Raw genomic sequence first — 14,648 nt, 5'->3', positions numbered from 1 at the left:
TTGTATAATAAGCATAGATGAATCTATTTTGCTTAAGTGAGCACAGTGGGGAAGAGATGCCTTAAGAGAGGTTGACCGAGAAAACTTGGAAGAATGGTCCATGATTCCTTGAATAGAAAATTGTCCAAAAAGCAGGGAGCCCTATTTAGGGCTTTTCTGAATCATGTGTCATCATAACAACCAGATGGAAAAATAAGAACAAATTCTGCCCTGTAGCTTACTTCTTTTAACATAAGTCATTTAAAAAACAGAAGACAAAAAGTTATTTACTATAAAGCTATCAAATATATTTTAAGTATTTTTACATAATTTTCCTATCAGGTCCCTTTATAAACTGATATTATAGTCAAAAAATAGCTACAATCACAAAATGGCTAAATGTGAAAGGTTTAGTCATTTCAACGGTACATGAAATATAATAAATCACCACTGAATATAATATTACATGTTTTCGATTGATTAAGTACATAGTTTCCCAAATGAAACAATGAGAAAATTCGTTCTGAATTTTAAGTGAATTATTATTAAATATATTTAATGTATGAATGTACATACATTATGTATGTATTAGGTGTTCTGGTATCCATGCATAAAGGAGCAAGTTTCATAAATTTTAATCATTTAACCGTAATCAATTTCTTGAAGAAATAATTATATTATTAATCCAATTTTGTCATTGGTTATTCTTACTACTTTCCTATACTTTTCACATTTATAATTAAAATGATTTTGGAAACAGTCTTACTGCTAAGGGATATAGATATGTTGGGAGATAATCCTCCACAGCATTTCTACATGCCTCAGAAACTGGCGGTAAAATATTTGTTTCCTGACCAGTATGGCAATGATAGGGAGTATCTCCTTCCTGAGAGGCATTTTAGGATACTAAAGTCTCCCTCCTCTCCTCCAAGGAGATTTTCTTACATCCCAAGGTAATAAAGATATGTTTTCTTCAAGGGCAAAGAATGGCAGGTTGGCCATCAGCCTCTTATACTTTGGGGATTTCCTAAACTCAGTGTTCCTCCACTGTGCGTTGGGCACCCACCTGCCCTGTTCTATCTCACCCGTGGGAGATGGGGCTCAAGGGGAACCATTAAAGCATGATGCTCATGCTGTCTGCTGTACCATGAGGAATCAACTACTACATTCATATGGGCTTATTGTTTCATTACTAATCTAATTTATGAAGTGTGGCAAGTCGGCCTGGCAGCTGCAAGGCTACTTAAAGATGGCTTGACCTCTTGACAGATGAAGTCCATTTTTCCATTTATCTGGTAGAAATTAATTTATGTAGGAAGCAATGCCTAAAGTTTGTCTTTAAAGCATGACTCAAATCCATTAAACATATGAAGGCAATTTTATAGTTAATAAATTTTCTAACATTCATTTAAAAATTCCTATGTCATGTTATTTAGAAGTAGCATTAATTTAGATTTTTTAACATTACAATGCTTACTGCATGTAACAGGAAAGTTAGAAAGGATGTCACATATCCAGGGGATTTGTGGATCCCCATTATAACACTGATGTTGGTTGATAAAAAGACCATCTCACTCTTTTCTATGATTAAGCAAGAAGTGCTTCAGAGCACAGACTCTGGAACAGTTTAGATCTGTATTGGTGCTCTCCAATACAGTACCACAGTTGGAGTACTGTATTGAGCATTTGAAATTTGGCCACTTGAAATTTGCATGGCCAGACTTGATATGTGCTGTAAGTGGAAAATACATGCTGGGTTTTAGACTTAACATGAAAAGAATGTAAAATATCTCAATAATTTTTCTATTGATTAGATATTAAAAGGATAATATTTTAGATACATATTTTTACCTAAAATACATTATTAAAATTAATTCACTTTTTCTTTTTTTTTTTTTACTTTTAAAAATATCTGTGCTAGGTAGCCTCTAAGATGGCTCTAATGATTCCTGTCCCTGCCACCTGGTTGTCACACCTTTGTGCAATCCCCTTCCAGATTGCACCAGCATGTGTCTGTCTGATCAAAAGAATATAGCAGAAGTGATGGTATTTCACTTCTGGGATTAGGTTATAGAAGACTATGGTTTCCATCTTGGGCTTGCTCTGATCACTCACTCAGGGGAAACCCTACGGAGTGGACCATGTGTCGAAGAAGTGAAGCTTCCTGGGATAGCCACATAAATAATGCTGGATGAATACACATTATATTTCTATTCAACAGTGCTAGTGTAGATTTAACATAACCACTTACTTAACTATGTGATCTTGGGCAAGTTACTTGACCTTTCTGTAACTCTGTTTTTTCATATGTAAAATGTGAATTCAATTAGTAACCTATGTATACATAAAAGTGTTTAGAACAGTTTTATATGCAAAAGTATTTAGAACGGTGTCTGGCACATCATTAGGATTCTCATTTGAGAGTGTGATGTGGTCAGGATAGACTGTAGAGTAGTAGAGAATGTTCCATGTCTAAGCTCTACTATCACATTTCTTACACATTTTGTTGCCTCCAGCAACAAAATTCCTCCACAATAATAAAATTCATAAAATATGATCTAAAATTTCAAACAGAAAAATATCTTCAATCTAGCCTTGTAATTTTAATGGTGGTTTTATAGATGCAACCACAACCTTCCTTGAACATATGGTTTAGAGATATTATGTAAACTTGCTGTTTAGAAATAAACTCTGTCCATCAGAAAAAATCTATTGAAACTCTTTCAGGATATTTCTTATGTCTAAAGAGAAAGCATTTATTATTCATGCTTAATAACACTATATAGGAGGAACAAATATTTCCAAGAAGTAATCCAGAAATTTTGGAACTTCATTATAACCCAAACATTACATGATTTACTGATCTATGTAGACAACGCAATCAACTACCAAATATCAGAATATATTTTTGTTGTGTTTGGCAAGAATGGCATGTTTCCTAGCTCATAAAAGGACTTAGCTATGAGGGCTGTCTTCTAAAATAACAAATTATGCTTCTAAAGCAGTATGTTTATTTCCATAAAGAACTGAAATGATTGCTTTTTATTTCTTTTAATATATTGAACATTTTTGAGATGACATAATAAAGATATATGGAAACATAACATTAATATAGGATATGCAACCAGTTATGTATATTGCAAGTTTAGTTTCCCACTCACATTTTAGTGAAAAATCACCTTCCAGTTTATTCCCTTAAAGAGTCCTTGCCAAATTAACAAAGCTTTTCTTTCTTAATTGTTGCTTGAGTTTTCATTTGCTGGAGCTGCATCTATAAAGCTATATTTACTGGTTGAAGGCTGGATATCTTTCTTCAGTAGAGCATCTTTATTTGCAAAGAAAGGGTACCCTAGGTACCCTTGACAAGGTTATGGTCATCTTCATCAAAACTTTTGAACTACCAATGAGAAATTAAGGATCTGTGTTCATATACTTTACTTCAATACAGAACAGTGGATGATGTCAGTGTAATAGTGGAATAAGGACCTTTGAAAATTGTCTCCTCCAAAAAGCAGTAGAGAAACTGGTTAAAAAGAAAAAAGTCAGAATTATTTTTTTCAGAATTCTGGAAATTAACCAAAGAATTGCAGCAATCTGGAGAACATTTCTTAATGAAAAAGTAGCTGAATCTTGGTAAGAACAGCAAATTTTGTGGCATCTTAACTTGCTTGTATTCCCATTCTTCCAAGCCCCTTCAACTCCACAGTAGCCTTGAAAACCAACAGCCCGCAATCATGGCAAAGCCAGCAGCCTAGCAGTCACAAGATGGAGGAGAAAGAAGTTGGAGTTCCTTCCAAGATCATTCTCAGAAAATTGTCATTATTTGATATGTCTGGTGACTTCCTGGAAGATTCTATTTATAATGCTGTCTCTATTTGATCTATTTTGAGCTCAGTGAGTGGAAAATACTTTGCCTCAGAGCATTTGTCAAAAACAATGAGAGGCAATTATTTAATTTTTGTGGCTGCCTGCAGTGGTGTTTAACAGTTGGGGGAATAAAATGGGCTAACCAAAAAGCCTAAAAGGAAAAGCTGAGGAATGAGATGTCCATAAGGACATTGAGAAGTTCCAACATATTCCTGGAAATCTAGAAGACCACATACATGTATATTACTGTGCACATGCCCAGAACTGTGTGCATGCTCAAGAAAGACCTGAGAAGTCTGTAAGCTCTCAAATCTGGTTGACTTTGAAGCGCTACATGAACAGGAAGTAAAAGCTAAGCAAGAGTTTTCAATTGCCTGGTTGAGTGTTGAAAGCATGCCTCCAAATGAACACAGAACCCCTTAACAAAGACTGGAGACTTCTTGGTTCCAGCTGTTTAAGGAAATATCTGTCCAGACATTCATTGCCCACCAAGCTAATTGAGCAGAGACTTCAATGACCACACATGACTAAGAATGCAGACTTTACAGATTTAGTTCAGAAAAGTCACTAAACAACCAGCAAAAACAAGCCCTGAGGAGGGAGGAGAATGCAACTTCTAGAGCTGATACATTATATTGTTGAAAATATCCAGTTTTCAACAACAAACTGTGAGACAGGCAAAGGAACAAGAATGTCTGGCCCGTAAACAAGGGGAAAGAAAATCAATCAATAGAAACTGTTTCTGAGGAAGCCCAGACACTAGAATTCCTGGAGAAAGAATTTAAACAGCTATATTAAATACGTTTTAAGAACTAAAAGAAACTATGTTTACAAATGAAAAGGAAGTATGAAAATACTTAATAAAGTATTTCATAATAAATACTAATAAAGTATTTTATTAAGTCTTAGCAAATAGAGAATATAAGTCAAATTTGAAAACAGGTCAATTGAGACTATCCATTCTAAGAAATAAAAAGTATGAAGAGAAATAAACAAAGCCTCAAAGACCTATGAGACACCATCAAGCATATAATACACCCTCTTTTTTTTTTTCTTTTTATTGGCCACATCCCACCGCTTGTGGGATCTTAATTCCCTGACCAGGGATCGAACCCATGGCCCCTGCATTGGGAGTGTGGAGTCCTAAACACTGCACCACCAGGGAAGTCCACCATTAAGCATATCAATATGTAAATAATGAATGCCTCAGAAGGAGAGGAGAGAGGAAAAAGTGTAGAAAAAATATTTCAGGAAATAATAGCAAAAACTTCCAAAATTTGATTGAAAACATTAATCTACACATTTAAGAATCTCAACATACTCCAGGTGGAATAAACTCAGAGATCCATGGCTAGACACGTCATGATTAAACTGTTGAAAACCAACAGTTAGAGAATTTTGAAAAAAGAAGAGAAGAAAAGATTCATCATATACAAGGGTTTCTCATAAGATTAAAAGCTAATTTCTACTTAGAAATCACAGAGGACAGAAATCACTGGGATGACATACTTAAAAGTGCTGAAAGAAAAGGACTATTAACCAAAAATTCTCTGTCCAGAAAAAAAAAATCCTTTAAAACTAAAGGAGAAATTAAGACATTTCCAGATAAACAAAAACTGAGAGAATTTATCACTACCAAATCTGCCATGCAAGAAACACTAAAGGGGGTCCTTTAGGCTGAAATGAAAGGACATAAGTCAGTAACTCTATTCCATGTGAAGAAACAGAGTATCAATAAAAATAACTCTGAAAGTAAATTAAAAGAAAATTTAAATGTATGTTTTGCTTTCAATTTTTTTCTCATATCTTATTTTAAAAACAATTGCATAAAAAATAGTTACAAATCTGTGCTGATAGGCACACAATGTATAAAGATGTAATTTTTATAATAATAAAAATTTGAACCAAGGGGTAAGAAACAGAGCTATATGGGAGCCAAATTTTATATGCTGTTGGAATTAAATTCATTAATCCAAACTGGATTGTTATAAATTAAGACATTAATTGTAATCCCCAGGCTACCACTGATAAAATAACTAAATATATATATGGGTATTTTTTAAAAACCACCAGATTTCTGGTTTCTGGCATGGCATATAAGGAGTTTGGAAGTTGTCACTCTGTCCTAAAAAAAAAGTGAAAAGCTGAACAAACTGAAAAATCAACAACTATTCTTAGATATATCAGAGAAGTGAGATCACAGGACAAACTACTGCCTCCAAAACTGGAGAGACAGACAGGCAAGTACAGAGAATCTCAATTTACCACAAAAGAAACTGCTACAAAAACCAATACCAGGGTAGACAAATCCGACCTGTAATTGATGAATTGCTAGAGGCTCAGAGTGGACAAGTCTGAGAGTAAAAAATTCCAGGGGAACTTAGTCATAGGGGGGCCCACAATTTTGTAAGTTTTACCACCAAAAACTTAACCAGGCTCTCACAGTGAATATCAGAGAAAAATCCCCTCATGCTTGTGGTGGGGGGAAGGCAAAAGAAACCAGTTTGAAATAGGCCAGAGCATTCTGTTCTTAATAAGACCTGCCCTCGAGAGAAACTATAGGTGTTTTATCAGGACTCATTGACCCAGAGGGATGAAAATACGCAACTAACACCCACCCTAGCCTTCCACTTAGGGAAAATACGCAACAAAAGCCCACTCTCACCTTTCCACTTGGGGAAAGGGAAATACCCAGCTTTAGCCTGCTCTGGTCTTCCACAGGGGAGAAGGGAAATACCCAACTCCAACCCACTCCAGCCATCCCATGCCACCTAAAGATGCAGAGAATGGGACTGAGAAGCATTTGTGAAGTTCACAATTCAGAGGCACAAGCTCACAAAAATACTATAACAATCATAGGACTAGAGAATGTTTCTGCTCCTGCCACAGCTTACTGCCACATTACTAAAGGCCTGTTCACTACAGCTCCTTTTAACCAGTACATGATGCCTAACCATCATGAAAAAAAGTATAAGGCATACTAAAAAAAGCAAAAAAAGACAACTGAAGAGACAAATCAAGCATAGAATCAGACACAGATATGGCAGCAATGTTGGAACAATCAGACCAGGAATTTAAAACAATTATGATTAATATGCTAAGGTTTCTAGTGGATAAAGTACAACTGGTGGGCAACGTAAGCAGAGAGACAGAAGCATAAGAGAAAATCAAAATGAAGTGCTAGAGATCAAAAACACTGTAATGGAAATGAAGAATGCCTTTGATGGGCTCATTAGTAGACTGGACATAGCTGAGGAAAGAATCTCTGAGCCTGAGGATATATCAATAGAACTTTCTAAAACAGAAAAGCAGTGAGGAAAAAAATATAAAACAAGATCACAGAACAGAATATCCAAGTACTGTATGACAACAACAAAAGGTGTAACATATGCATAATGGAAATATCAGAAAGAAAAGAAAGAGAAGTAAGAACAGAAGCAATGGGCTTCCCTGGTGGCACTAATAATCCGCCTGCCAATGCAGGGGATATGGGTTTGAGCTCTGGTCCAGGAAGATTCCCCATGCCGCAAAGCAACTAAGCCCGTGCGCCACAACTACTGAGCCTGTGCTCTAGAGCCCAAGAGCCACAACTACCGAGCCCACGTGCCACAACTACTGAAGCCCACATGCCACAACTACTGAAGTCCACGTGCCTAGAGTCCATGCTCCACAACAAGAGAAGCCACCGCAATGAGAAGCCGGCACCACAACAAAGAGTAGCCCCTGCTCTCCACAACTAGAGAAAGCCTGCACGCAGCAACGAAGACCCAACACAGCCATAAATAAATAAATAATTACATAAATAAATACATAAATAAATACATAAATTTATTTTTAAAAAACAGAAGAAATAATTGAAGAAATAATGATTGATAATTTCCCCCAAATTAATGTCAGACACCAAACCACAGATCCAGGAAGCTCAGAGAACACTAAACAGGATTCTAAAAGAAACTTCATAAGAACATCATATTCAAACTGCAGAAAATCAAAAGTAATGAAAAAATCTTGAAAAAGGTCAGAGGAAAAAAATCTTACCTATCATACTTGTAGAAGAACAGAGGTAAGAATTGCATTTAACTACTCCTCAGAAACCATGCAAGCAAGAAGAGAGGAGGGTGAAATATTTAAAGCGTTGAGGAAAAAAAACCCCACCAACCAAGAAATCTGAATCCTAATATCCTTTAAAAGTGAAGGAGAATTATAGACTTTCTCAGACAAACAACGACTGAGGGAATTTGTTCCAATAGACCTGCTTTGCAAGAAACGTTAAAAAAAGTTCTTCAGAGAGAAGAAAAATTATATGTCAGAAACTTGGAATTACATAAAGGGAAAGCAGCAGAAAAGGAATGAGTGAGGATAAAGTAAAAACTTTTATTTTCTTATTCTTAGTTAATCTTACAAATTTTGTTTGCTCATAATAATAATATCAACAATGTATTCAATTATAATCTGAAAGGATCAATAAAATCTCCTAGAACTAATAAGTATAGCAAGGTTTTAAGATACAACGTTAATATACAAAAGTCAATCACTTTTATTTATACTAGCAATGAACAAGTGGAATTTGAAATTAAAGGCACAAAACCATTTACATTAGCACCAAAACAATGAAATAGGTATAAATCTGACAAAATATGTACAAGATCTATATGAAGAAGACTACAAAACTCTGATGAAAGAAATAAAAGAACTAAACAAATGGAGATATATTCTATCTTCATGAATAGGAATATATAATACTGTTTAGATGTCAGTTCTTCGCAGCTGCATCTATAGGCTTTAATGCAATGCCAGTCAAAATCCCAGTAAGTTATTCCATGGATACTGACAAACTGATTCTGTGGTTTATATGGAGTGGCAAGAAACCTAGGATAGCAACATTAAAGGAGAACAAAGCCAGAGAACTGACAAGACTTACTATAAAGCTGCAGTAATCAACACAGTGTGGTACTGGTGAAAGAATAAACAAATCAGTGAAACAGAATGGATAGCCCAGAAATAAACCCATCTAAATATGGTCAACTGATCTTTGACAAAGGAGCAAAGGCAATACAATGGAGCAAAAATTGTATTTTCAACAAATGGTGCTAGAACAATTGGACATTCACATGTTAAAAAAAAAAAAAAAAAAGAATCTAGACCCAGGTCTTAACACCCTTCATACAAATCAACTCAGAATAGATCACAGAGTTAAGTGTAAAATGCAAAACTATAAAACTCTTTTAAAAGATAATGTAGCAGAAAATCTAGATGACCTTAGGTTTGATGATGAATTTTTAGACATGACACCACAGGCAAAATCTATGAGAAAAATACCTGGTGGTGCAGTGGTTGAGAGTCCACCTGCCAATGCAGGGGACATGGGTTCGTGCCCCAGTCTGGGAAGATCCCACACATCACGGAGCAGCTGGGCCCATGAGCCATGGCCACTGAGCCTGCACGTCCGGAGCCTGTGCTCCGCAACGGGAGAGGCCACAACAGTGAGAGGCCCACGTACCGCAAAAAAAAAAAAAAAGAGAGAGAGAAATAATTGATAAGCTGGATTTCATTTTTAAAAAATTGCTCAGTGAATAATATTGTCAAGAGAATGAGAAGATAAGCCACAGACTGAGACAAAATATTTGCAAAATATTTGCAAAGGACATACCTGATAAAGGACTTGTATCCAGAATACACAAAGATCTCTTAAAAGCCAACAATAATAAAACAAATAACCTGATTAGAAAGTGGGCAAAAGACATGAACAGATGCCTCACCAAAGAACGTGGCATGGCAAATAAGCATATGAAAATATATTCAACATTATACGTCATTAAGGAATTGAAAATTAAAACAATAAGATACCATAATTGTATGCATATTAGAAGAGGCAAAATCCAAAACACTGACAGCATAAAATGCTGATGAAGATGCAAAGCACCAGGAATTCTCATTCATTCCTAGTAGGAATGCAAAATGATGCAGCCATTTTGGAAGACAGTTTGGCAATTTCTTTATACTAAACATATCCTTACCATAAGGTCCAGCAATCATGTCCCTTGGTATTTACCCAAATCAGTTGAAAATTAATATTCACACAAAAACCTGCATAATTTTATTCATAGTTGCATAGTTTTATTCATAATTGCCAAAACTTGAAAGCAACCAAGTTGTTCTTCAATAAGTGAATAGCAAAATGAACGGTGGTATATACAGACAATGAACTATTATTCAGTGCTAAAAAGATATGTTACACACCATGAAAAGACAGTGGTATTTTGATATTGAGGAAGCTGTGCAAATTTGAGACAGGTAGTATAGTATATGGGAAGTCTCTGTATCTTCTGCTCAAATTTGCTAATGAACCTAAAATAGCTCTAAAAAATAAAGATTTTTTTTTAAAAAAAGGGAAATAAAATTGTACACTAGAAAATATCTATTTAACACAAAAGAAGGCAAAAATGGACAAATAGAGAAACACAAAAGACCTAAGACATAAGGAAAACAAATAGCAAAATGGAAGATGTAAATCTTACACTATCAATAATTACACTAAATATAAATGGATTAAATAATTAAAAGGCAGAGGTTGGCAGAATGGATTAAAAAAAAAAGCCCATCCAACTATATACTGTCTACAAGAGACTTACTTGTAGATTCATACTTCAGATTCAAAGACACAAGTTATTTGAAAGCAAAAAATAGAAGGTAGACCATGAACATAGTAACCAAAAGAGAACTGGAGTGACTACAGTAATATTAGAAAAAAAATAGATTTTAAAACAAAAATTGTTTAGAATATTATATAATGATAAAAGGGAAACTCCACCAAAAAAAGGTAACAATTATAAACACATATAAACCTTACATCAGAGTCCCCAAATACATGAAGCTAGAGCTGACAGAATTGAAAAGAAAAACAGACAATTCAACAATAACAGTTGGAAACCTCAATACTCCACTTTCTAAAAGGGATAGAACTAGACAAAAGATCCACAAGGACACAGAATACTTGAACAATCCTATAAACCAACAGACATCTGTAGAACACTCTATACTACAACAGCAGAATATATATTCTTATTAAGTGAACACAGAGCATTCTCCAGGATAGGCCATATGTTAAGCCATAAAACTAGTCTCAAAAGACAAAGTATGTCTTCTGACCACAATAAAATAAAATTAGAAACCATTACCCCCCAAGAAATGGAAAATTCACAAATAAGGAAGGATGGTTTAAAAACATATTGGATTCTTTGAGTTTAAAATCTAACTGGGAGTCTATTGCTATATAGGATGGGGTAATGAGGAGTAATTAGAATTAAACAAGGAATAAGATTTCAGTTGAAAGGGAAAAAATATTGGAGCACTTGGAATAATCCTCTCCTCATACAGTTAAATTATTTTAATTTTCCAAACCTCAGTTCAAGAATAACATTCTCTGAAAAGCTTTCCCTGACTCCACCAATGACGATAACAAGGTTAATAATGGTAATATAAGCTGACACTTTTTTATAGCCCTTGTTATATGACAAGTATCACTCTAACCAATATAAATATATTTCAATATTTAATCCTCCCAACAACACTAAGAGATAGTATTATTATTCCCATTTTACATGAGAAGAGGGTAAATAATTTGGCAAGGTTACCTAACTAAGAAGTGACAGAGTTGGGATTCAAATATAATGATTCCAAAATCCATGTTCTGAAGCATAACCAACTGGAGTTAGATCCATCTTATCAAGACTCTCACAGAACCCATATATACTTCAGTTATACCATAAACTATATTACGTTGTAACAGCTTACTAGATTGTCCTCTTTCACTAATCATTCATTGATAAACAATTATTCAACCAACAGGAAATTATTGAGCATGTTCCCTGTGCCAGAAAATGTGCTTGTTCATAGAAATAAAGCCACATATGTCATATTTCATCTGTCAAAGAGTTTTAGTCTCAAGCAGAGTTCAGCAAACTATAGTTCACAGGCCAAATTCTGTTGGCCACCTGTTTTTGTAAATAAATTTTTATTGAACCACAACTGTGCTCATTGATTTATGTAGTGCTCACTGGTTTATACCAGTTGGTTTATATTGGTTTATCTGTAGCTTCTTTCATGTTACAACATCAGAGTGGAGTAGTTGTTATGGAGACCATTTGGCAGGCAAAGTCTAAAATATTTACTATCTGGTACTTTACAGAAAAAGTCTGCCAACCCTGGTCTAAAGAATAAGACAAATAAGAAAATCATTAATTACTACCCAATAAGGTGCATGCTATGGTGCCCAAGATACTACGGGAACATAGAGATATCTAGATTAGATTATAGAGTCAGCAAAAGTTTTCTAGGAGACCTGATATCTGACCTAATTTTTGAAGGTTAACTAGTTAAAGAAGAGCAGCCAAACTTGTCAGTAAGGCCAGACAGTGAAGTTTAGCGGTGATCCAGGGAGCTAGGAATAAAGAGGGTAAATATGTTTAGGAAATATTAATTATTTTTACATAACTTATGAAAATATATCTTTAATTTCTTCATTCCCACTATCTGGCACAACTAATGGTGCATATAGTTAAACTCACTAAATATTTGTTATCAGAAAATATTAAGTCCTAAGTAAACAATGTTTACTGAAAAGGGGAGAATATATTTGCCTTCTATTAGTCCCTAAAATCACTAAACTATAAGAATCCCGATATTTTCACCCACTGCCTTAGAGTAAAAAAAAAAAAAACTACCACTTTTTCATTGTTTTCAGTTGTAGAGATGTATATAACATTCAAGAATACAGTTTTACAAATGAGAAATGGTTGCAAAATACTGTACCTGGAAAATTCATAGGCAGTTCAAATGGTTGTGGAGCCTCACAACCTTCAATGTGTTCACAAATTTCAGCTATGATCTTCTTAATTTTGAGGCCAGTAATTTTAATCACTTCTCCTGTTGACAAACAGCATTCATTTCCAAACATTTCATAAATAGAACCTGAAAAAAGAAAAGAAAAACAGCTTTTAAAAAAAGAATTCAATAATGAAGAACAAATTAGGAGTCAAAAGTCTCATACGAAGTGTTTTTATTCAGGTCCTCTCAGATACCTGCTAAACAGGAATTTAATCAAGCTTGGCAAAATATACAGCGTGTACCAGGAAAAATATTAGATTTTCACTTCATCCACTGGGCAAAGTGTAAACAATCTTATTTTTGTTATTATTGTAAATTGAATTTATGGTCCTCAGCACCTTTAGCTCATATTTCCAAGGTCAAGCTACAACCATGCCTTCCCCTGCTGGGATTTATGATCTTTTTTTGGCTAGGTCATAGAATTAAACTCACATGAGTCAACAGTGATCTGAGTAAGTACTGCAAACAAGGTTGTAATACAATCTAACATCCAAAGACAGAGCATTTGTACACCAGGGCTTCATATTAAGAGCACCATATCTATTTATAAGACCTAGTTCTCTTCATCATCATGAATATAACATTTTGTCCATTTTATCTCTTGTTTTTGACAAGCTGGAAACAACTCTCAACATCTTTATGGCAATAGGGGGCAGACAAACCCAGATAAACTGAAAAGCTTCATTTTAGTTCAGGATTTCAGTCTCCTTCCTAAAAAACCTTTTATCATAGATGTCAAAGCTAAATTTTTCATCCATTTATTTCCCTTTTATATCTCCTGATGGAGGAACACTGAGCAGTGAAATAACCGAAAGATTAGCAACAGGAAAGAGGAGAAGCAAAAGTTCTGGGTAATCTAGCCCCAGTAAAAAGGAAACAACCCCCAAACTACATCTCTGGGATATTATCACTTTACAATAAAGCAGTAAACTAGAGGCTGATGTAAATAAACATTGCAGAACTGTGGGGTTTGAAACATATCAATTTTTCCTTGCTTCCAATATGATTTATACCCTCTTTACCACACTAAAATATAAATAATATGAGCACAAGATTTTAGGTTTGTTGGTTGGTTTTCTGAATTCTTCTGTTGAAACACCTCTTCACAGAATCATGCCTGATATGTAGCAAGTACCTGAAATATTTTTATAGCATTAATGGTTATCATAAAAGTTATTAAGCCCAGCATTCAATTTAGCTTTAAACAACTCTGTGGTTTTATCAGAGTCTCTACAGAGAGCAGGGGGCACACGCAAATTAAAACAATTTAAGGAGATTTTAATAAAGGGACAATTTACACACAGGCACAGACAGTTCTAGGCAACACAAGAACATAAATGTCCTGATCTCACTCTTTTTCCTCCATTGGATCATCTGCCAGGGCACCCCATTGCCCCAATTCAGCCAGAAGCCAGAGGACAATGGAGCTGCTGACTCAACAGAAGTCAGCCTCCCAGGCAGAGTGGAAATGAAAATTAGCACACCAACCTTACTGTCTATTATTTAATGAGGATCATTTTTGCAGACATGCTAGTATATGAGCTCCTTGTATACTTCTAAACTCCCTCCTTTTCTCATACTATTGCCTTAACTACACATGCGTTCATACTTTTTATTAACTCCAATACATTGTGTTGTCAGCCATCTCAAATCCCTCATGGAAAAAACTGGTATATTAAAAAATAATAATAAATCCACAGTGACATTTTCTTCCAGTGAACTCAGAATAATTATTTTCTATGATCCTCATTCGGAAATTAATCACATAGTAACATTTTACTTCTACAGTATTATCTCATCCTGTACTTAACCTTTTATGACTTTAGTTTCTGTTACTCCCAATTCAATTTTAAGCTTCATGAAAAAAAAAATTGCGTTATATTATTGCATACCTACCAACACATCAACCTCCCTTC

At 34.8% G+C, this 14,648-nt stretch overlaps 1 protein-coding gene across 1 annotated transcript in view; it reads right to left on the bottom strand.

The window, feature by feature from the left end:
• Positions 1-14,648, bottom strand: part of THEMIS (thymocyte selection associated) — a 162,250-nt gene that overhangs the window by 114,720 nt on the left and 32,882 nt on the right. Inside the window, exon 2 of the mRNA XM_012536559.3 lies at positions 12,658-12,816. Coding sequence (XP_012392013.1) covers positions 12,658-12,816 — 159 coding nt within the window. The remainder of the gene's footprint in view (positions 1-12,657; positions 12,817-14,648) is intronic.

The sequence above is a fragment of the Orcinus orca genome, chromosome 12 (genome assembly GCF_937001465.1).
Source record: "Orcinus orca chromosome 12, mOrcOrc1.1, whole genome shotgun sequence".
Classification (NCBI taxonomy): domain Eukaryota; kingdom Metazoa; phylum Chordata; class Mammalia; order Artiodactyla; family Delphinidae; genus Orcinus; species Orcinus orca.
Note: the sequence above shows the minus strand (reverse complement) of the source record. Positions and strands in the feature narration are given on the sequence as shown.